Below are 24,622 nucleotides of genomic sequence, written 5' to 3'. Positions count from 1 at the left end.
AGTGCTTCAGTGATTCAACTGGTCTGAAAAAGCACCAGCATTTCCATACTGGAGTAAAACCTTACCAGTGTAAACTTTGTGACAAGTGCTTCAGTGGCTCAACTGCTCTGAAGAAGCACCAGCATTTCCATACTGGAGAAAAACCATACCAGTGTAAACATTGTGAAAAGAGTTTCAATCACTCATGTCAACTGAAGTTACACCAGCGCATCCACACTGGAGAAAAACCCTTTCGCTGTAAACATTGTGAAAAGAGTTTCAATCACTCATGTCAACTGAATTTACACCAGCGCATCCACACTGGAGAAAAGCCGTTCCACTGTCAACTTTGTGACAAGAGTTTCAGTCAGTCAGGTTCCTTTAAGAAACACCAACGTCTCCACACTGGAGAAAAACCTTTTCACTGTAAACTGTGTAAGAAGCGTTTCAATGAATCAGGTAACCTGAAAAGACATGAGCGTATCCACACTGGAGAAAAACCTTTCCACTGTGAACATTGTGACAAGAGTTTCAGTTTGTCTGCTGACCTCAAGACACACCAGGCTGTCCACACTGGAGAAAAACCCTTCCATTGTATACATTGTGACAAGAGTTTCAATCAGTCATGTCAACTGAAGATACACCAGCGCACCCACACCGGAGTAAAACCGTTCCACTGTAAATATTGTGACAATAGTTTCAGTGAGTCGGGTTCCCTTAAGAGACATCAACGTCTCCACACCAGAGAAAAACAGTTCCAGTGTAAACTGTGTAACAAGAGTTTCAATGAATCAGGTCATCTGAAGTCACACACACATTATGTCCACAATGGAGAAAAACATTTCCACTGTAAACATTGTGACAAGAGTTTCAAAACCTCAGGTGACCTAAAAAAACACCAGCGTATCCACACTGGAGAAAAACCTTTCCATTGTAAACATTGTGACAAGAGTTTCAGTCAGTCAGGTACCTTTAAGAGACACCAACGTATCCACACTGGTGAAAAAACCTTTCAACTGTAAACTGTAACAAGATGTTCAAAACCTCAGGTGACCTGAAAGCACACCAACGTATGAACACCGGAGACAAACCTTTCCACTGTAAACTTTGTAACAAGAGTTTTAGTGGGTCAAGTCCGCTAAGGATACACCAACGTATCTACACTGGTGAAAAACCTTTCAATTGTAAACATTGTGACAAGATACTTGTTCATTCACACCAAGGGAAACCATGAACAAACAGTAAAGATGAACAAATTCACATTGCTTAATTCTGTATAACATTTACGATGAACGAATCATGTCTTGTTTAATCTAGTCGTCTTTATTAACTCATCATTTAAGTTGGAACATAAATGTAATTACTCTTGTTTTAGCTAGATATAAAGTGATCGTAAACACAAACAATAGCTCCATAGCAGCAGCGATGACATAGCCTACATTGTTGTTGTTCACATCACTCTTATCATTGTAATAACCCTAATAGTTAAATCAATGTTTTTCAGTGATCGTTAAAACGGTTTGTCACCGAGAATACACAGCCCTATTTCTAGAGGTACAGAGCCACACCATAAAAACCATTTTACATAGATTTTAAACTACGACCAAACTTTCAGCTGACATTTCAAGCTTGCGTGTGTGTGTGGTGATGTTTCTGTTTCATATTGTCATGCACTGCAAGGTTCCCAGTTCGATCTCGGGCTCACCCAGAGTTAGTGTCGAAGTGTTCTTGAGCAAGACTTTGAACCCCTAATTGCTCCAGAAGTGCAGCTTGGTGCCTTGCATGGCTTGCTCAATAACCCCCCATACCACTCCAATATTGTTCAAATCGGCCAAGCAAGCAGTCGCTGAAATATTGTGCATATAGGTGATTATGGTAATTAAAGATTTGTATGCCAATTATGAAAATTGGCCAACATATGCAAGTTAGCATCCGGCAGTTTCTAAATGCTGGGGACCCATACTCGACATTTCTAACATGAGAGGTAAAGGCAAAGGTAACACACAATCAGACTCACAGCCAGAAACGGAGCCGTTTTGGGGTCTTTTTGTATACCTTGAGAGTGTACTCAATGGAACCAAATGGCTCCTTACATGTCCAATTGGTTCCATTTGTACACTCCAGAGTTAAATTAACACCAGTAAGACATTGGAGGGGTCCCTGTGTACATTCAACAAATTGGGTGCACATACAAGTTACAACTAGATTACATTTTGTAAGAATTATGTGCTGTTTCCATACAAGTTGCCTTCTTCAGGGAATGCCTGAAGAAGGCAACTTGTTGCCGAAACGTTGGAAAAATAAAGATTTTGATTGCATCGTGACTACGAGCTGTGCGGCCTCTCTTCTTTCTCAGTCATAGTTATCTCCTGCGGTCAGCACCTCCCCACTACTGGTGTGCGCTCCTACCTTCCTGTTTGACTGTTTCCATACATAACATGTGTAGTGACATCTTGAATTATCATCTTGGGGCAAAAGTGTTCAATTGCACATTCAACTAATCCAAGGATTATCCAAGGATTTTATCTTTGAGTAGAAATGTGCCTGCAGCAGAACATGGAGGATGTAAATGTTTATTTACACTTCAATAGAGCACCGAAGTCTGACGTCAATATCGGTAGAGGGCGCAAATCCACAGGTTCATGTACTTTTTTTTGCATTGTAATCCCCAGGGGGATTTTAGATCACCTCAAATAAGAACTGTGTTTGAAAAATAAACATGTCATCCCGGTCGTTTCACTCATATGGATATGAAGAATCAACTGAGAGAAAACGCTATTGGTACTGCTACTGAATTAGTTACATTTTCGCTAGAAACCGACTGTATCATAACATCTGGGTTTCCGAGGCTAATATATGAGTGACTGACTGTAGCAAACGATACAGAGGACCATTTTGCTTGAACCAGGCAGAACCAGGGGATGAGCGAGTGACATCAGGACTTCAGCACTCTATTAATTAGTGGGACAGTTGAGCAAACCAACTGTGCATTTTTTGACTACTAAAGCATGAAACTTTCCGCAAAGTTAACATAACACAAGGTTTTTCTGACTGACCTCTGGTGACCTTGAGAGGCCATTGACCTCAGAATATCTATCTATCTATCTATCTATCTATCTATCTATCTATCTATCTATCTATCTAATCTATCTATCTAAATGCCAGGTTTGTGCACCCCTTTTAAATGAAACTCAATATACTGGGAATTTCACAGACCCAGACATGAAATCTTATGATAGAAATGTTATACAATTACTATAATATTTAAATTATATGTAAACTAAAAGGAACATTTCTAAATAATCACAGACTTCCCAGATTACGTTTATCTTAATGGTAATGCACTGCATAGCGCATTTGCGATACACATTTTGGCCTCATATTCATGCCTTTATTAACATAGCACCACCACATCCATGGGAGGATTGTAAATAAATTACAACCATTAAGAAACTCATGTTTTGTAGTGTTTTACACACGAGAATCATGCAATGGATTTGAGAAGTGTATTGTGAGAGAGAAATGTATGACAAGGAGGAGTTTGGATGAGAAAGTAGATTAGAGAAGTACTTGTAGGAAATACAATCTTCATGTCATACCCTGCAGTCCTACAGTATGTATTGCAAATATGTTGGTTTATATGACTATAAACCATATAGCCTACTACAGTATAATGGTACAACAATTTTTCAAAAAGTAACAGTTTTGATATGAAATAATGTAATATTGCGGTGTTCCATTATACCCAGTGGGAGGCACAATTTCAATTATTTTACTAAAATATTTGTTAACTGTTTTAATGTCAGACCCTGCAGTCATGTGCTGCAATTTTATTTGTTTCCCCAAAGTGGTCATTTATAGTATATAAGTGAATGATAGGAATGTTTTTGTACTGTAATTTTACAGTTTTAATGTTATGATTTAATGCATTCTTATACTGTGTTCCATTACACACCCAATGGGGCACCATAGGACCACAATGGAAACAAGCCCCCAGGGATTTTTGTGTTATCCTTTTAGCATTATTGTATGACTGTGCCCCTGTTCTTTATTGCAAACGGTTAATAAAGTATTCAGTCAATCAAATCTTTTCAATTATTTTAATTATTATACATTGGTTAAACTGTAAGGTTGAAATGCATGTATTTGTTAATGATTTATGACTGTAATCTTTGGCTATGATCACTATTAAGTCGTATTATTACAATATTAGAGTGTGATGTGATAGCATAATGCATGTGCAAAGCCCTATAGTGTGTGTGTGTGTGTGTGTGTGTGTGTGTGTGTGTGTGTGTGTGTGTGTGTGTGTGTGTGTGTGTGTGTGTGTGTGTGTGTGTGTGTGTGTGCGCGCGTCCGCATGCACACACACAGTTTTATTACTATGCTATAAGCCTAATGCATTATTATCAGGAAGGTGAAACATAAGCTATGATGTCTTAACATACCTTTGGAAGAATTTATTATGCAGGCACAATTCTGAATGTTAGTGTCACATCACATGATTACAGATATAAAAGAGTGGGTGAGATTATTTTTTGTACAATCTCTCAACACCTGTATTCTGGAGTTACAGGAAGAGTTGAAATAGAGTAAGAATATAGAAGAAATATCCACAGAACAAGTAAAAAAATAAAAAAGACTAAACAGGAATGAACAAGTAACTGTATATGTCTCTGTTGGTAGAAATGTGTTTGTACTATTTGTAATTTTACAGTTTTACTGTTTGTACTGATGTAACTTATTACTAATAACTTATATCTAGAGTTTGAATGGACAAGTATCAGTCAAAAGGGAGACATCGAAGAGGAAGGACGGGTGGGAAGGATCAACATGGAATGTCAGAACAGGTCAGCTCCATATATGTAGAGTTGCTGGCCGGCTCCATATAATGCAGATCCAAGTTATGATCCAGTCTTCTCCATGTATGGCTACCCAGGGTTTGATGAGGTCAGTGTCATGATCTTCATATATGGAGACGGCCATATATGGAGTGTATCACAAGGCGTGACAGACTTACAACCATATATGGAGGCGTGACTGACGGAACGACGGACGGACAGGTTTTTCAGGTTTTCATAGTAATATGCAACCTATGGTCGCAAAAATACATTATTAGTGATGTGATAGCAAATTAAAGCCTGTGCAAAAAAGCCATATAGCTCACACACACACACACACACACACACACACACACACACACACACACACACACACACACACACACACACACACACACACACACACACATTTTATTACTGGGCCTGGGACCATAAGCCTAAATTGTCAGGAAGGTGAAACATAATATATATATATGTGTGGAAGAATTAAATCTGGATTCTGGAGTTACAGGAAGAGTAAGAATATAGAAGAAAGGAACACAGAACTAGTTAAAAAAAAGACTAAACAGGAAGGAAGAACTGTATATGTCGAAATATACTGTAGGGCCTATATAATATGTTTTAACTTAATATACCAACAGAGTCGTATCTGCAGACAGGACTGATGAAATAGGATTGTGTGGATCTGTTTTTATACCATCTTGTGGGGCCCTACATCTCCATCATCACTGTCCATCGCCAGGTGTTCTTTGGTCTGCCTCTCTTCAAGGCAACTTTGGGTATCTAACCCTTCCATATGATTGGGCATTGCAAATAATGACATGCCCAAAATAGGGATTGATCGTTAATCAATTGATTGATTGATTGATTTATTAACAGTTTGCAGAATTACAGTACATTTCAAATACAACTCAATACAAAAACTGTTAACTGTGAGTGGACGACACCATAAAGCATTACACTTGTTTACAATAGGGCCCACCATTTTCAATTCATCAAAACATATAGAGACGTATACGAATATACACAACTATATACCGGTAGTCAAAACAGGAAATCATCAGAGGAGGTAAAAAGGGAAAAGAAACATATACAGTGAGGGGGAAAAGGGGTGGGTGGTGGGCATTCAGATTTTACGGGGGCCAGTTTCGAATTGCAGCCGTCCGTAGGTGCCCTTTGAGAGCAGTTTTAAAGGAGTCAAGGAATTTGCATGTCTTAATGACTGTTGGTAGGGCGTTCCACATTTTGGTGGTAGGCCTATAGCGAAATTAATTTAGGAATCTTGTTCTTTGGTTGACTTTTTTGATTACGTTGGTGGCCATTTTATCACCGGAAAGATTTGCCTCCAGGATGGAACCTAGGTAGGTAATTTCTTCTTTTCGTGTAGTAATATTGTCAGCCTGGCTGAGATTACTATTTGAACCAAAGAGAATGGATTCAGTTTTTCCCAGGTGTAGATGTAGTTTGTTATTAAATTAGGTGTCATAATCAATTCAATTGATTTGTTGGATTAACAGTTTAACTACTATATGGATGTTCTCTTCTCTACAGGCCTGGAAGGTCACATTACATAGTAGGCTTTAGTACTGTTCAAGACTCTACTGTTACTATAAACTATGGACAGTACCCGTGAACAACAGTGGGGGGCAGCAATACACCAACTGGCAAACCTCTAAGGCAAACAGTTACTGGTCAGAAGAAAGACATACGCACAATGCAGTTGTGTGGGGGAAAAAGAACAACATGGCGGCGTGTTGACCGACTGTTGTTGGCGTGTTAAAATCTATGGTTAAAATACCACATATAACAGTAAAAATACAAAGAAAACATTAAACGTGACGTCTTTAAGCAGCAGCTCAACAGCTCAACCACTGAATCAGGTGAGATTTAAGCAATTCACGTTTCATCTATAACATTCACGACGAACGAATCATGCCTTGTTTAATTTGTCTCTATTAACTCATCCTTTGAGTTGGCACATACATGTAATTACTCTTTTCTGCTAACATGTTATAAAGTTAAGTTATCGTAAACACAAACAATAGCGCTATAGCAATTAGCAAACCATGTTCAACCCAGATTCAGCACAAACAAGGGGCTAAATTATTTCCGCTCCTATGCCACCAAAATGTGGAACGCCCTACCAACAGCCATTAAGACATAAGAATCCCTTGACAGTGACTCCTTCAAAAGCGCTCTCAAAGGGCACATATGGACCTCTGCAATTTGACCCCGTATAATCTGAGTCTCCCCCACCCCCTTTCCCCTTACTGTATATGTTTCTTTTGCCTTTTTACCTCCTTACATGATTTACTGTTTTTATATAGAATTGTATATTTGTACGGATCTAAGTGTTCTGATGAATTGAAAAGGGTGGACCCAGCTATTGTAAACAAGTGTAATGCTGCAGTGTGTCGTCCACAGTAACAGTCTTTGTATTGAGTTGTGCTTTCATGTGACATGTACCCATTCTGCAAACTGTTTATGAATACATCAACAATCAAGCAGCAGCAGCATCGTGAGAATCAATGTTTTACAGCAGTAGGCCTACATGTACAGTGGTTAATCTCCAGATATAACTTAAGCTACGAGGTACAAACGTATCTTGTGAACCAATGTGATTGTCAACTAAGTGAACTTAGAGATCCATGACTTCATGCACCTGACATTAAAGATGGGAGTGCCGTGATTTTTGTGCTTTTTCTGTCTATGGCGTTAACGTTACCCCCAGATGTGTGGTTAGAATATTCAAATATGTATTTCCGTGTTTATTTTTTCGAAATACACATTTTTTTGGGACATAACCTCAACCCCTCCCCCATTATAATGCAAGATTGACCTACTGTCTGTTCACGGAGACCTGCGTGGTCGCTTGAGCGTCGATGAGATGTTTCAAAGATGCATACAACAGCTATAGGAGACAGCAGGAACGTGTGCGAAAAGGTGCTAATCGGAGTATTTTTAATAGTTTTTTGAAGTTTTGGCTTCTCTGAAATTCTCTTCCTCACTTCCCATGTCCCGCCTCCCAAGACACAACAGCATTAAAAACATCCTGCATGTACGCGGTCGGCCAATCAGAGGCAGTAACTAGGACACGCAGCTAGCCAGTCGCCGCTCGGGAGGCGGTACAATGGGAAGTCAACAAGGAAGTCAAGGAAGAGAGAGGAGAGAGAAGTTCAGCGAAGCAAAATTTCAAAAATAGATTAAAAATACTTAACGGCAACTCCGATTAGCGCCTTTTCGCACACGTTCCCGCTGTCTCCTATAGCTGTTGTAGGCCTATGCATCTTTGAAACATCTCATCAACGCTCAAGCGACCGTGCGGGTCTCCGTGAACAGACAGTAGGTAAAGCTGCGTCCTATGGAGAGTGGAATAACCTACGAGGGACCCTAGGGTACCGCCGTCCAAAATTCAGAAAAGGTAGCCGAGGGTCCTGAAAGGGGCTAGTGAGGGGCTTAAGTTCAGGTGCGTGGTGCTAAGATGAAAACCAGGTATACTTGGGGTGCGTTCGGAAATGTGCACCGGGAATGTGCCCAGTTTTTTTGAGTGAACTAGCCGGTGGTGACTTTATAGAGCACACTGAGATATAAAGTGTAATTTTGCGATTATACACCAGTTACCAACAAAACAAAACGCATAAAAAATGTATTCATATTTTGGGGCGATCAAAAATAAAGTGTCAAAATAAAAATAATGTTTCGACTTCGACCTCTGCTTCCCTGTAAATATAATAGAAGAGTTCATTTGACTGAGACATTAAATAGTCCCTGTTGATTCAGTGCTCTGCAGCTGCCTGTCACAGAGGCACCGTCTCACCAATCAACACAGCTGCTGTCAATGCTGGCCGGTGCCGTCAGTGGCAGGAATTTATTATTAATACCAACTGCAAATTATCATGTGGGTGAAAATAGAACCAGGGAACTCTATCTTTAAAGTCCTTATTCATTTCCTTCATTTCAGACCAGTGTGTGGAGTCCAGACTGCAGGTGAACATTAACTCCAGACTCGGCCAAAGACATTTCTATTAAGCAGGAGGACCCTAAAGACCAACTAGGTATGTTTCATGGTCTCTTTCTTTGTTAGTTTTTTATGAAGTAGAAATGCCTCAATATCTCATTTTCACTGTACAATATAAACATTGTATACATATCTTAATGATTGATGATCATTACAATATCTCTAAAAATGCAATATTAACCTTGTTTGTCTCATTGCCATGACCAAATGCACATGCAATACTAAAGAAAAACTGCACCATATAATTCACATTGTACTACATTCCATCAGATGTGGAATGCAGACATTTGCCACTGATCGTTTGTCTCCGACACACTGATTTGCAAACACGCATACCTATTTCTAGAGGTACAGAGCCACACCATGCCACATACCACCCCGATATTGTTCAAATCGACCAAGCAGTCGCTGAAATATTGTGCATATAGGTGATTATGGTAATTAACCCATGTCGTACAAACATTGTGAATCTGTCAATGCTGGACCGAGGCTACCCACTTCTCCACCACAATGTGGCAACCCAGGGGAGAATAGGCAAGATTCACAATAAAATAAGAGGCTCAGAGTGTAACTTAAATTGTCTTTTATTAACTAATTAGGGAAAGGGAAAAAACTTCAACTTAGGGTTCCTCCTGTCTGGGACTTGGGCTTCTATGCACAGTCCTGTGGGCAGAGCAGAGAGAGAGCTAGTGACTAATGTATTCAGGTGGGGGAAAGTTCTGCTCTCCCTTGTGGTTTGGGAGTTCAGTCGGCCTTAGCCCCTTTCGGAACCCTCGGTTACCTTTTCTGAAGTTTGGACGCGGCACCCTAAGGTCCCTGACAGCTTATTCCGAACTCCATAGGATGCAGATGTACATACTCTCTGTTTATGGAGAGTGGCGGCGCTGCTTGAGTGTTGGTGAGATGTTTCAAAGATGCATAACACAGCTATAGGAGACAACGGAAACTTTTTTTTAAACTTTGGCTTCTCTGAAATTCTCTCTTCCTCACTTCCCATGTCCCGCCTCCCACGACACAACAGCATTATAAACATCCTGCATGTACGCGGTCGGCCAATCAGAGGCAGTAACTAGGATGTGCAGCTAGCCAGTCGCCGTTCGGTAGGCGGTACAATGGGAAGTCAATAAGGAAGTCAAGGAAGTGAGGAAGAGAGAATTTCAGAGAAGCCAAAATTTAAAAAAAATACTTAACGGCATCGACGGTTAATGCGGTTTCGTACACGTTTCCGTTGTCTCCTATAGCTGTGTTATGCATCTTTGAAACATCTCACCAACACTCAAGCGGTGCCGCCGCTCTCCGTGAACAGAGAGTATGTACATCTGCATCCTATGGAGGGCGGAATAAGCTGTCAGGGACCCTAGGGTGCCGTGTCCAAACTTCAGAACAGGTAACCGAGGGTCCCGAAAGGGGTTAAGTCGGCCTAGGAGGGAGGGAGAGAGAAAGAGACCAGGTGAGCCACAATACACACACAGCACATCCAAGTGGGTCCAAGTGTTTGAGTTAAATCTTGTACTCACTTGTGAGATATCCATCATACCAGCCTCCTCATGAACAGAGTGATTCCTGCTTCCTCACTCCTCCATTAGTCCAAACTGACTCACCAGGCATCTTGGGCGTCGGCTATTTAAAAGCTTCTGTTGATTGCCTGCCTGGCTGCAGGTGCGTCCATGTCCAGGCTCCCATTGGCTGCAATACCTGTACAGCAGGCCAGGGGTGCCCAGACTTTTTTGACTTGCGAGCTACTTTCAAAATGACGAGCTCAACAAGATCTACCCACCAAAAAACAGTATTATCCCATTGCTGATTTGTTTTTTTAAATGTACCTAGCGGCGCACTTGAGGAATAGAGGGGAGGAAATGGAACTGGTATGGTTTAAAAAAATATATATATAACTGTATAATGCTACTGACATCTGTGCCGCACCACACTTGAAAACAAAGACTTGCATTGTGGGTTTGAGCTGACAGGCACTTTTTGATGTGAATCAATCAAGTCACCTTAATTCAAGTGGCAGGTGGCAATTTTGTTTTTTATATTTAAGTTATATATATTTTTAGGGGCATGTCATGTGATGGTTTGTGATCTACTGGTAGATCACAATCTACCTTTTGGGCACCCCTGCTGTACAGGATAATATACTCCCTATCACCTCCACCAGCCTCCTACTGTGGGGAATAGGCCTGGCTGTTTCACCTGGTTTGCCACAGTACATAGACAATATGATATTAAATATTTAAAAAAATGCATGTTATTTCTGCTTTTTAAGTTTACAGTTTACAGGTAAGTGTATGGAAAATAAAAAAAAGTACTGATGTGTACAGTACAAACAAGTAGTGTGGCTGTTAAGCAAACCAATAGCACAACTTTCATTCAGCTTTGACACCTCTGTTACATGGAACATTTTTTGTGCTGCTGCTGGCATTTTGGTAGCCTATATTTGTGTAGTCTAGGGGGTGGAAAATTGTGTCTTGGCAGTGTGCTGATGCTAAATTCGTCTGGCGAACTACCTGCATGCAGACAAAACCTATTCTAAACATTTTTACTCCCAGATCAGAGCCCACGTGTGAAGTATGTGTTTTAACATAGTTTACTGATTACTAATCACAATATTTAATTTGCTAATATCTTGCTAAAACTGAAACACCCACAATAACCTGTAGTTAATAACTGTTTGGCCATTTTCTACATGGAACATGAGGCAGTGGAAGAATAGTTTTACATTTTAGGAATCCAGTATTAACTTTACGTAAATGTTCTGCTCCTAGACATCGTGCACATGGATGTGTGTAAAGAGGAACAGGTGAGGAGCCCCAGCCTGCTCCAGGAGAAACCAGAGCCTCCACACATTAAAGAGGAGGAGCTACTTCATAGACCAGAGCAGCCTGGTGGATCAATGTTAACATTACTAGCAGTGGAAGGTGAAGAAGAAAATGATGTTGAAGAAGAAGACATCTTGTCCCACTGCTCTGAGGTTGAACTTGAATCTGACACTGAAGTCACTGAAAACCGTGATGATTGGGAGGAGACCAGTCAAGACTGTGATGATGATGATGATGATGATGATGATTGGTGTGACAAGAGTTTTGGTGACTCAGGTTCCCAGAAGAAGCACCAGCGTATCCACACTGGAGAAAAACCTTTCCACTGTAAACAGTGTGACAAGAGTTTCAAGCGTTCAGATCATCTGAAGACACACCAACGTCTCCACACCGGAGAAAATCCTTTCCAATGTAAACAGTGTGACAAGAGTTTTGCTACGTCAACGTCTCTGAAGACACACCAGCGTATCCACACTGGAGAAAAACCTTTCCACTGTAAACAGTGTGACAAGAGTTTCAAGCATTCAGATCATCTGAAGACACACCAACGTCTCCACACCGGAGAAAATCCTTTCCAATGTAAACAGTGTGACAAGAGTTTTGCTACGTCAACGTCTCTGAAGACACACCAGCGTATCCACACTGGAGAAAAACCTTTCCACTGTAAACAGTGTGACAAGAGTTTTGCTACGTCAGCTTCTCTGATAAGACACCAGCGTGTCCACACTGGCGAAAAACCTTTCCAGTGTAAACTGTGTAACAAGCGTTTCAATGAACCAGGTCGTCTGAAGGAACACCAGTATGTCCACACTGGAGAAAAACCTTTCCACTGTAAACAGTGTGACAAGAGTTTTGCTACGTCAGCTTCTCTGATAAGACACCAGCGTGTCCACACTGGCGAAAAACCTTTCCAGTGTAAACTGTGTAACAAGCGTTTCAATAAACCAGGTCGTCTGAAGGAACACCAGTATGTCCACACTGGAGAAAAACCTTTCCACTGTAAACAGTGTGACAAGAGTTTTGCTACGTCAGCTTCTCTGATAAGACACCAGCGTGTCCACACTGGCGAAAAACCTTTCCAGTGTAAACTGTGTAACAAGCGTTTCAATGAACCAGGTCGTCTGAAGGAACACCAGTATGTCCACACTGGAGAAAAACCTTTCCACTGTAAACAGTGTGACAAGAGTTTTGCTACGTCAACGTCTCTGAAGACACACCAGTATGTCCACACTGGAGAAAGATCTTTCCTATGTACATATTGTGGCAAGAGTTTTAGTAAGTCATTTAATCTGAAGAAACACTATCTTATCCACACTGGAGAAAAACCTTTTCACTGTAAACATTGTGACAAGAGTTTCAGTGAGTCAGGTTCCCTGAAGAAGCACCAACGTATCCACACTGGAGAAAAACCTTTCCACTGTAAACTGTGTAACAAGCGTTTCAGTGAATCAGGTCATCTGAAGGAACACGAGTATGTTCACACTGGAGAAAAGCCTTTCCTCTGTGTATCTTGTGGCAAGAGTTTTCGTAAGTCATCTGACCTGAAGAAACACCATCTTGTCCACACTGGAGAAAAACCTTTCCACTGTAAACATTGTGACAAGAGCTTCAAAGGATCAGGTCATCTGAAGACACACCAACGTCTCCACACCGGAGAAAAACCCTACCACTGTAAACTGTGTAACAAGCGTTTCGCTGACTCACGTAAGCTGAAGACACACCAGTATGTCCACACTGGAGGAAAACCTTTCCACTGTAAACATTGTGACAAGAGTTTTAGTATGTCGTGTGACCTGAACAGACATCAGCGTATCCACACTGGAGAAAAACCTTTCAACTGTAAACTATGTAACAAGATGTTCAATTACTCATGTGACCTGAAAGTACACCTACGTATCCACACTGGAGAAAAACCTTTCCACTGTAAACTGTGTAACAAGAGTTTTAATCGGTCAGGGCACCTAAAGGCACACCAGAGTGTCCACACTGTTGAAAAGCCTTTCCACTGTGAACATTGTGACAAGATTTTTAATTACTTGGGTAGCTTGAAAAGCCACTTGTTTATTCACACCAAGGGAAACATCCCACTATAAATTAGCTCGTTGTTTGGGTTGGTAGTAGGGCTGCACGATATGGACATATCTCGGTATTTATGCCAAATATTGTGATATCGTTACGATATATATTATAATATATCATATTCTATATTTTAAGTGTTGCAACATCGAAAACTAAACATTAAAAAAACTGCATAATTACAAGTTAATATCACTCAGGATATATCAACAATATATCAATATATTGACGATATATCATGTCGCGATACCGTTGCCTTTTTGCGATACTATGTGATATTGCGCCTGCTCATACCTCTAACAATACATACGATAATGATATATTGTGCAGCCTTAGTTGGTAGGGAGGTGGATAGTGACTGGCATGACACAATTGAATAAACAATTAAACAATCCATTAATTTAAATTGAATCACTGAACAACATTTGCTTGCTCATAGGGCAACAAATCAGAGTGCTGTGCTACGAGCAAAAATCTTAGAGTTGTTGTGTGGAAATACCCCCCCCCCCCCCTCTCTATTTAGCCTAGTCTAGAACTTGGTCATGTAATCAGTGACATCAGAAAGATGTACTCTTTGGCTTGCAGAGTACATCTTCGTGATGTCACTGATCACATGACATGAATGTAACGGACCCACAGTTCATACTTTTATTTTGTACGTGTATATTCATGGTGTTTAATGTGGTGACAGGAAGTAATTTATTTTGAAGGAATCGTACCAGCTGTTAGTCATCTCTTGATTGAATAAAGCTCAGCTGTGGCAGGGGTTTAAACCTGAACTCTACCTGACTGCCTCAGATTCAAGGAAATGCATGAAGGGGACAGAACAAGGTAGCATGGAGCTGATGGAGGCATGTATTTTGTATGTATGTAGTGCAAAAAGTCAGACCCTACAGTCATGTGCTGCAAATTATTATTATTTTTCTCCAAAGTGGTCATTTATAGTATAAGTGAATGATAGGAATGTTGTACTACTGGGTTCCGGGTCTCCCAACATCATACCCCTCACTCAGGTGACCCAGCCGGGGTGATCAAGTCCCGACTTATGTCCCAGTAGCGATCAGTCCCATTAAGGACAAACCAGGGCCACACAATCCGCTCCTCCTGAACTACTCTGCCTTGACTGGGTATGCGGGAGGATCGCATCAATCTGGTGCGTGGAAGGACTAGGCTCTGTGGGTTGACTCCTGTCTGGGCCCCTCCTACGTCTCACCAGGTCCACTCCTGCTCTCACAGGCCCAGCACCTGTGCGTTGTACCAGACTCCCAGCCCCAGGCACTTCAGGAGTGGTGGATTCTCGAGCCACAATGGTTCTGCAGGGTCCACCTGGTGGTGCCGCAGGCTCCACTTGCGGCTTGAATGGCCCTCCTAAAGGCCTCACCGTGGGTTGTTGGGCTTCTTCCTCACGGAAGACACAGGCTGGGGCGCCAACCCATACTGCTCCCGGGTGCCGTCTACATTCCGGCTGCCACCCGTCTCCGGTGGTCACCAGACTATTCCTGGTTGTCACGTAGTCTATTCCTATGAGTCACTATAAATAGAATACAGTTTTAATGTTATGATTTAATGCATTCTTATACTGTGTTCCATTACACCCAATGGGGCACCATAGGACCACAATGGAAACAAGCCCCCAGGGCTTTTTGTGTTATCTTTTTAGCATTATTGTATGACTGTGCCCCTGTACTTTATTGCAGACAGTTAATAAAGTATTAATTAAATCAATCAAACCATTTAAATTATTTTAATTATTATACATTGGTTAACTGAAGGGTTGAAATGCATGTATTTGACTGTAATTTCCCTTAGTGGAATGGCTATGATCACTATTAAGTCGTAATATTACACTTTGAGTGTGATGTGTGCAAAGCCCTATAGAGTGTGTGTGTGCGCGCGCGCGCGTGCGTGCACTCACACACACACACACACACACACACACACACACACACACACACACACAAAGTATCTATTACTATGCGATAAACTTAAATTATCAGGAACGTGAAACATAAGCCATGTCTTAACATTACTACATTTAGGATGTGTGGAATAATTTATTCTGCAGGCACAATTCAGAATCAACTTTAGTGTCACATCACATGATTACAGATGTAAAAGAGTGGGTGGGATTATTTTTGTACAAGCTATCAACACCTGTATTCTGGAATAACAGTAAGAGTTGAAATAGAGAGAATATAGAAGAAAGGAACACGGAACAAGTACAAAAAAAAAAAAACTATCCGTCTCTAGAAGTATACTGTATATAAGGTGTTAATATTCCAACAGAGCCATATCTGCAGACGGATGGAATAGGATTGTGTGGGTGTGTTTTTATTAGGACTCGATTAAACATTTTAAGGACAACTTTAGTTTTTTTCAACCAAGGTTCATGTTTTAGGTTGTTATTAGAAGTAAAAGATGAGTGTTAATTTGTTTTCATTTGGTGCTTTCTTTCGTTTTAGGGATATTAGCTGTTTTTGACAGGGGGGCGGGGGCATTCGAGCATGGGGCTAAATATGTATTTTTTTTTTTACAAACTTTTATAGCGATTTCTTTTTTTATTGTTTACTATAGTCCTAATAGACCCCAGAAAATTACATCTGGCCACAGAAGATCGCAGGATCTACTGAATGTGAAGGAGGCCTACTGGGGGGAAGCCACACTGTGTGTCATAGGCTCAATATGCCAGTTTGACACATTCAGTAGATCCTGTAATCTTTTGTGGCCAGATGTAATTTCTTTGGGTCTAGTAGGACTATAGTAAACAATAAAAAAAGAAATCGCTATAAAAAAAATGTAAAAAAATACATATTTAGCCCCATGCTTGAATGCCCCTGCCCCCTGTCAAAAACATCTAAAATCCCTAAAACGAAAGAAATCAGCAAATGAAAAAAAAATGAACACTCATCTTTTACTTTCTCTAATAACAACCTAAAACATGAACCTTGGTTGAAAAAAACTAAAGTTGTCCTTTAATCTAGTTAATTTGAAGCATTGTAATTAATCGCATATCAATATTTGACCTGATAAACTTTTTTTGGTCAATTAAAACTTTTGGTATACGAGTGAATCAATGAGTGAGTATTTTTTATCTAAATTTCCCATCCACTGGGACAAGCAAAGCGGTCTGATCAGCTTCTTGTGCACCAGCCTGAAATTCGTCCAGTAAAAGGTTCTGTGTCGTAAAAACGATGTGCGATTGAAATGCGTACATTTTTCTGTAATTAATCTCAATTAATCAGTTAAAGTCCCAGCCCTAGTTTTTATACCTTCTTGTGGCCCTACATCTTGGCACACATTATGAAATCTACACCACATCCTGACCCAGTGCAATTCATCCATTACTCTGTCATCATTAAACTGTTTACTTACTTATGCCTATCGCTCCTTTTCATGGAGCATAGGCTGTTGACGACAAGGTTCCGCCAGAGTCTTCTATCCCGGGCCTTCTTTTCCAGCTGTTTCTATGTCAGTCCACACTGCTTCATGTCAGTCTCAAGGTTAAACTGTTTGTCTTTTTTTTTGTGCTCTGGGAACCAACACGGGCATCGATCACGAGGACGTCCTACACTAACATACGTGGATGTACTCAAGAACAATGCAGGAGTGCAAAGTACCAACAAACTGGCCAGAAGCATGGAGAACTGGGATGACTGGAAGCGATGATGTTGGGCTTGTCTGAGGACGACCTATAGAGAGAGACTTGTATGATGTTTTGATGTTTTTTCTTTAAATGTCACAATTAATTGAATACAGGACCTTTTTTTTATAAATCTTTACCACTGCCATTTTTGCGGTTAACGGTTAATTTTTAAATCAATCAAAATGACTTAATTACATATTTTTGCTACAAAAGAGCTGCTTGGTCACACATCTGAATTCATCATACATACATTATGAATGCAAGCTATCATAGAAATATTCACATAGTTTGAAAATTATAATAACTGTAATAACGTTACACCCTTTGCCTGTAACATGGTAGCCATGTTGTATCAATTTATTTCCATGAGCCGTGGTGACACACACACACACGCACGCACGCACGCACGCACGCACACAAACTGTTCTGCAAGAAAGACTAGTGAAAATAGCTGATCTACAAGCTCAAATTGCATCACATTGTGATTTGTAGTGAGCTTTGTTTGCTTATATGTCCAAAATGGGGATCAATTATTAATCAATGAATGCACTAATTTATTGATTAGATACATTTGCGTCATTCAAAACCCAGATAGGGTTGTGTATAGACCCGCCCCACATTTCAGTGACATTTCTTTACATGATGATATAGTGAATAGTTTTTTTTAAACGTATCATGATAATTAAAGTTAAAAGATAATAACATAAGTTGACAAATTAATGAATGAAGAAGTAGGCCTCACTTCACACGGGTGTGATTTAAAAAAACATATATATATCAATGCTGATTTCACCTAACCTGACTCCGCCAGATGGGGCAGTAGAGAGTTCACCCTCACCCCGCTGCAACACAAACAGACGGGTGCGGTAGGCTACGGTCTTAAAGGGTACGGTCCACCACAGCCATTGAAATACATATACGACAGAGTTACGACAACTCCGTTCACTTCATGAGGCCAGTCCATGGACCGGAAGTTGGCAGAATGCACTGGACTCAGGCAACAGCCCAGCTTTAATGATCTTATTTAAAAACCTTTAGTAATAGACAGTGCAACATAACCATTACAGAGTCTTTAGTTGTCACTGTGCAATACTTTAAAACAGTTGTCATGTTGCACACATGCGGCATGCCTAAAATTAATTGCTGATATTTGCGCCGCCCTCGTTGAAAACAATGTATTTCAAACTCCAGCTTGTCCCACTCCAGGGCGCCCCAGCGCTGTTTTCTGACCCCTCAATGGCGCAACTCTGGGTTTCCTGTAGGCGGAGCCAACATAGCTGCGGTGTAAACGAACAGTGAGCTCTTCTACTACTGTGAATGGGAATTGGGAAAGTGACTAGTGTTCGTCTGCTCACGCTACTCTTCTTGTACCTGCTTTTTTACTAACACTAACTTTACAAAGATGCCCAGAGCATCGGGACGAACCTGTATAGTGCATGGCTGCTCCAACAGTAGTGGTAAAATTCAACTTTGGAGACAAACTGAATGTCAAATACACAAACCTCTACTTCATGACGATTGTCCATGCCTCAGGCCATACGCTTTACACAGATTCCCTGGACGTGCAGAGGACAGAGATGTTCGCCAGATGTGGATAAAACGCATCAACTTAAAGGACTTTGTCCCCACAAAGAACAGCACGGTAAGTTTTGGAGACTTTTCGTTAGTTACCTAATGATTAATACAATACATGTTAGCATGCAGCTAGCTACGTGGTAGCCCCCACCCCCATTAAAATATGTTATCTCTCTCATCTAACGTTAATAACATCACTCTTAAAGCTATACTCCAGGGTGACATGATGAGCTATATCACCACAAACTGGAGTATGTATGTCTGAGCCTTATATACTAGGCTAAGCTGGTCCTCAAAATAAGTCACCTGCAGGTTCTGCCCATAAACATGGGCAATCTTATGGAAACATCTGTCTGTCAGGGTCAGAACCAACAATCAAGGGAAAGTCTGAGTGAGATACAATTGATGAATATTGATGAGCTGAATATTGGGGTAGCTCATGAATAATCATTAAATAGTGCAAAGCTATGTCTATGACATTTGACATGAAACCATTTATTTTCTGTCTGTGTTTTCTGAATCAGAATAAATATTTATTATCACATCACATTACACAAGTAAGGCAGGGCACCAGCAACTTAGTGTCATGCGTTCGACCGGAGGCGAAAATAATGTGGCCTTTTTTAACATCGATTTAGGAATACACAGACATTAGTGGGCAGCGGTGGCCGAACGGTTTGCGGAGCGGTCTTGTTATCGGAAGGTCGCCAGTTTGAATCCCCGGACCGGCACGTTAAAATTACCACCGCTGAAGTGCCTTTGAGCAAGGCATTGAACCCCTACCATGAAATGTTCTATGAGCAGGGTCTGGCTGTAAACAAGCATCTCGAGCTTAGTCCATTCACCCTGGGTAAACAAAGAACTTTGCTTTGCTTTGCTTTCCCCCTAGAAAGCAAATCCTAAAATATATTAACATATTTTTATATGCCACATGATTAACATTATCAAATTAGCAATTCCCCGCATTTGCCTCAGCCAATTGATTGCCATGGCAACCCCACACCTGCAAATTGATTACTTAACCAGTACACTTTTCACAGTCCGTTTGCAAATTGAGGAGGCTTTTACATTTTTGCATTAAAAAAGTCAGAGGAGACGCATAAAGTGCATAACATGACTAATTGCATAAAATGCCTATTACGTGAAACCATTTACTGGACAATATTTTATTTGTATGTTTTATTGAATTATGTGGTACCTCATTATTCTATCTTTAGGTGTGTGGAGTACACTTCCCGGATGGCAGGCCAACGAAAGAACACCCATATCCAGTTCTGCAACTAGGAAATAAATATCATGTACGTTTGATCTCCTTCCCCTTCAAATTGATGTGATTGTTTTTGGTTCAACATATTTGGTGTTTATTCCTCCACTATCTGCATCGAGTGACCTTGGTACATAGGTATTGATTTATTGGAGATTCTGACTTTCAATTGTGTATACATTTTGTTTTGATTTGATGTTCCACTTTTTGGCAATGTAAACGTACGTTTTTGCATGCCAATAAAGCTATTTTAATTGAAATTTAATAAAATTTGGTCTAAAAACAAGTTTACTTAAAAAAAAAGGTAGGCAAGCACTGTTTCTTTTTCTTTTCCTTTCACAGGGGAGAATGCAGTTTGGTAGAGCCACCCCTAAGAGAAGAGACCAACTTACTGCAGACCACAACTACTATCTGCTAACTGCTATCAAGTCAAGGGCAAACAGTGCAACACAAACTGATCCTACACGATCATTGTCAGCCTCACGTCACTCTTCTTTTACCTGCTTTTTTACTAACACTAACTTTACAAAGATGCCCAGAACATCGGGACGAACCTGTACAGTTCATGGTTGCTCCAACAGTAGTGGTAAAATTCAACTTTGGAGACAAACTGAATGTCAAATACACAAACCTCTAATTCATGACGATTGTCCATGCCTCAGGCCATACGCTTTACACAGATTCCCTGGACGTGCAAAGGACAGAGATGTTCGCCAGATATGGATAAAACACATCAACTTAAAGGACTTTGTCCCCACAAAGAACAGCACGGTAAGTTTTGGAGACTTTTCGTTCGTTACCTAATGATTAATACAATAAATGTTAGCATGCAGCTAGCTACGTGGTAGCCCCCACCCCCATTGAAACGTTAATAACATCACTCTTAAAGCTCATACATACTCCAGGGATTTGTGATAAGCTATATCACCACAAACTGGAGTATGTAGCCTTAACTATACTAGGCTAAGCTGGTCCTCAAAATAAATCACCTGCAGGTTCTGCCCATAAACATGTACTTTATGGAAACATCTGTCTGTCAGGGTCAGAACCAACAACCAAGGGAATGTCTGAGTGAGATACAATTGCTGAATATTGATGAGCTGAATATTGGGTTAGCTCATGAATATTCATATAGTGCAAAGCAATGTCTATGACATTTGACATGAAACCATTTATTTTCTGTCCGTGTTTTCTGAATCAGAATAAATCTTTATTATCACATCACATTACCCAAGTAAGACAGGGCACCAGCAAATGGCAAGAGTGAGTCCTTAGTGTCATGATGCGTTCGGCCGGAGTATGGTACAGTACAATACGGTACATTATTGCACAGTACAGTATGTACAGTAGTCTTCTACAGTACAGTACAGCACAGTATGGTACGGTACGGTATGCTACAGTACCGTACGGTACAGCCTGCTACAGTACAGCATGGTACAGTACACTGGCCACCTGGATGGCGTGGCGTGGTGCTAGAGTGAGACCATCCGAAGGCCGGTCGAATTCTAGTTCTGATAACCAAGGTACGCCGTTCACCCTTCTGCGTAGCCTACACACTACACTACACTACGTTCTTTGCACAGGTGGTGGGCGGCGGCCGCGCAGCATACACTGCGCAAAGCAGAGGGGCTCTTGGGGAATCGGGGGACTTGCGTAGTCTGCGTTATCGGGGTGAGAAACACCTTGTGTGGCATGAGTGCGTGTGACAGACATTAAAATGCGTGACTCTCACACCCATTGCGTGAGAGTTGGCAGCCCTGAAGTAAGGTGGGTAAAACTCGAAATTGAGGAGGCTTTTACATTTTTGCAGTTAAAATTAAGACAGAGGAGAGGCATAAAGTGCATAATATGACTAATTGCATAAAATGCCTATTGCGTGAAACCATTTACTGGACAATATTTTATTTGTATGTTTTATTGAATTATATGTGGTACCACTATTTACTACTCATTATTCTATCTTTAGGTGTGTGGAGTACACTTCCCGGATGGCAGGCCAACGAAAGAACACCCATATCCAGTTCTGCAACTAGGATATAAATATCATGTACGTTTGATCTTCTTCCCCTTCAAATTGACATGTGATTGTTTTTGGTTTAACATATTTGGTGTTTATTCCTCCACTATCTGCATCGAGTGATCTTGCTACATAGACATTGATTTATTGGAGATTCTGACTTTCAATTGTGTATACATTTTGTTTTGATTGTAGTGTTACACTTTTTGCTTTGGCAATGTAAGCGTATGTTTTCGCATGCCAATAAAGCTCTTTTAATTGAAATTGAATCAAATTTGGTTTATAAACAAAAAGAAAGTTTACTTAAAAAAAGTTAGACAAGCAAAGGTAGGGGTGACTGTGGCTCAGGAGGTAGAGCAGGTCGTCCAATGATCCATGGTTCGGCGGTTCGAATCCCGGCTCCTCCTGTCTACATGTCGAAGTGTCCTTGGGCAAGACACTGAACCCCACATTGCTCCCGATGTGCTGGTTGGTACTTGCATGGCTTCCGCCGCAATCGGTGTATAAATGTGTGTGTGAATGTGTGAATCTATGTAAAGCGCCTTGGATGAAGGCGCTATATAAATGCACCATTTACCACAGTTTCTTTTTCTTTTCCTTTCACAGGGGAGAATGCAGTTTGGTAGAGCCCCCCCTAAGAGAAGAGACCAACTTACTGCAGACCACAACTACTCTACTATCAAGTCAATAGGTATTGAAAGGTTTTGGCAGCTTTTACACGCCCTCATAGCTTTTCACCCACCTCCAAACTCCAAAGATTGCCATATTAGCAGTCCACGACCAGCTATTTGTTTTAATGAGGCTACGTCTTTGTTTGATGTACACAGACATGGGTAAACGAATTTGGGGACCAATACTTTATGAGGGAAAAGGTGGTTGCCTATACTCTCGGAAGAGTAATGCCTTCATGTTTCAGTGGAAATGATTCCAAAGCAACATGCATAAATAGACTGTACTGAAATATAGTACAGGCCTATATAGGCCAAAACAATTAAGGAAACAACCACAAACATACAGCAACTACAAACATTATATTATTGCCCCCAACGGTTATGTGACGTTCACATAAAAAACTATTTGGTGGAAGGGCCAGTGCCACTCCTAGTCACAAAGAACAGTGGTCTAATGGAACTTCCCGGTGATCAAATCTTAGCAGACCGTGGGTTCAGCATCTCGGATGTATTGCTTCCAGGGTTTTTTTTTTAGCATGCAATTAGAAGGTTCAAAGGTTTTAAAATGGTCAGTGATGTAATTCCTGGTAGGATTTTTGTTTTGTTTTTTTCCCCCTGAAAAGTAGGGAGATGTTTGTATGAAATGCATGTATTTTAAGACAATATTGTACTTTTGTGAAATGCATTTAATTATGAATAAAATCTATTCTAGTAACTATTGCTGGTGGTAAATGCTCTGTCATCCACTCTTGGGACATCTGTGACGATGTTTTTGTTTGGTGTCCATACATCATATTTGTTTGATTCAGTAATTGTTAGCAGACTGCTCAATGTGTGCCTCAAGTTTTCTTTCTCTGTAGGACATTTAATTTTAAGGATGGCATCTGCAACTATGATACCGTCAAGGCTGGCACCAAGCCAGTTTTCTTCCTTTTGCACAGTAAGACCTGTGCTCTCCAATGTTAGTTCTGTGGTCTCCTCAGTTTTGTGGGTTTACTTTTTTTGGGCACTTCAGAGGCCTCACTACTGGTGATTCTGATTTTCCTTTGATCTAACCAAAATGGACTATTCTGGCCATTAGTTTGTGCAGCAATTCTCTTCCTCTCATGTTTCCCACATATCACATGTCTTTCAAAAAATAGCTCATGACACGTGGGCAGTTTATCATTAACATTGTCTTTGTTTTGTGGCGGTGCAGTCAAAATGGTATTATGGGTAGACCAGCCATGTCTCAAGGGATGCATGTGAAGTGTTGAATGACGTGTGCATCGGTCTTAAATTCCGTTTCTGTGACTTTTTTTTTGCCGAGGTCCCTGGTCCTCTGACGTCTCAACAGTATCATCACATTGTCACAGGTGGATTTGTTCCAGGCACAAGCCTCATCCATGCATGTGAAACCCTGACTGGCAGCATCTTTGATTTTGTGTTAATGTCCTGTGAATAACGTACAGGTCCTTTCAGAATGGAAAATATATTCTGAGGGAAACTGCATCAGGATTAGGGTACTCTTACCAGGTACAAGTAGCAATGCATTTTTGCTAAGAAAACAAATGGCAAGATCCTTGTATGGACCCCAAATGAAAAAGATGTCCCATACAACAAAGAGTGGATAACAGACAAAACTAGAAAAAGTGCCCTTCTGGGCACAGGTCTCCACCAGGAGGATAGGAGTGTGTGTGATGTTTGGCAAAATGTTTAGGAGTGATATAAACATGTTTGTTT

The 24,622-nt window shown here is 40.7% G+C and overlaps 2 protein-coding genes across 4 annotated transcripts in view; both read left to right on the top strand.

The window, feature by feature from the left end:
- Positions 1 to 6,552: 6,552 nt before the first annotated feature.
- On the top strand, positions 6,553 to 15,460 carry LOC306927536 (uncharacterized protein). Its single transcript, XM_079507309.1, has 3 exons — positions 6,553 to 6,697; positions 8,779 to 8,872; positions 11,601 to 15,460. The coding sequence occupies exon 3, from the start codon at positions 11,612 to 11,614 to the stop codon at positions 13,745 to 13,747; it is 2,136 nt and encodes a 711-aa protein (XP_079363435.1). The 5' UTR covers positions 6,553 to 6,697; positions 8,779 to 8,872; positions 11,601 to 11,611; the 3' UTR covers positions 13,748 to 15,460.
- A 2,772-nt stretch (positions 15,461 to 18,232) lies between these two features.
- Positions 18,233 to 24,622, top strand: part of LOC306927426 (uncharacterized protein) — a 42,692-nt gene continuing 36,302 nt past the window's right edge. Inside the window, exons 1-5 of one of the 3 annotated variants that reach the window (XM_079507159.1) lie at positions 18,233 to 19,015; positions 20,166 to 20,246; positions 20,555 to 20,983; positions 22,179 to 22,259; positions 22,836 to 22,920. In XM_079507159.1, coding sequence (XP_079363285.1) covers positions 18,776 to 19,015; positions 20,166 to 20,246; positions 20,555 to 20,983; positions 22,179 to 22,259; positions 22,836 to 22,920 — 916 coding nt within the window. In that variant the 5' untranslated portion in view covers positions 18,233 to 18,775. Of the gene's footprint in view, positions 19,016 to 20,165; positions 20,247 to 20,554; positions 20,984 to 22,178; positions 22,260 to 22,835; positions 22,931 to 24,622 lie in introns of those variants that run through there. The other 2 variants (XM_079507160.1, XM_079507163.1) reach the window with 2 other exon arrangements.

This window comes from Electrona antarctica (assembly GCF_951216825.1).
Source record: "Electrona antarctica genome assembly, chromosome: 8".
Classification (NCBI taxonomy): domain Eukaryota; kingdom Metazoa; phylum Chordata; class Actinopteri; order Myctophiformes; family Myctophidae; genus Electrona; species Electrona antarctica.
The sequence above is the reverse complement of the archived record's forward strand: the minus strand, read 5'-3'. Positions and strand labels throughout refer to the sequence as shown.

What these genes read in the sequence shown, in the direction of transcription:
- LOC306927536 (XM_079507309.1), top strand. Translation starts at nt 11,612, where the DNA reads ATGGATGTGTGTAAAGAGGAACAGGTGAGGAGCCCCAGCCTGCTCCAG.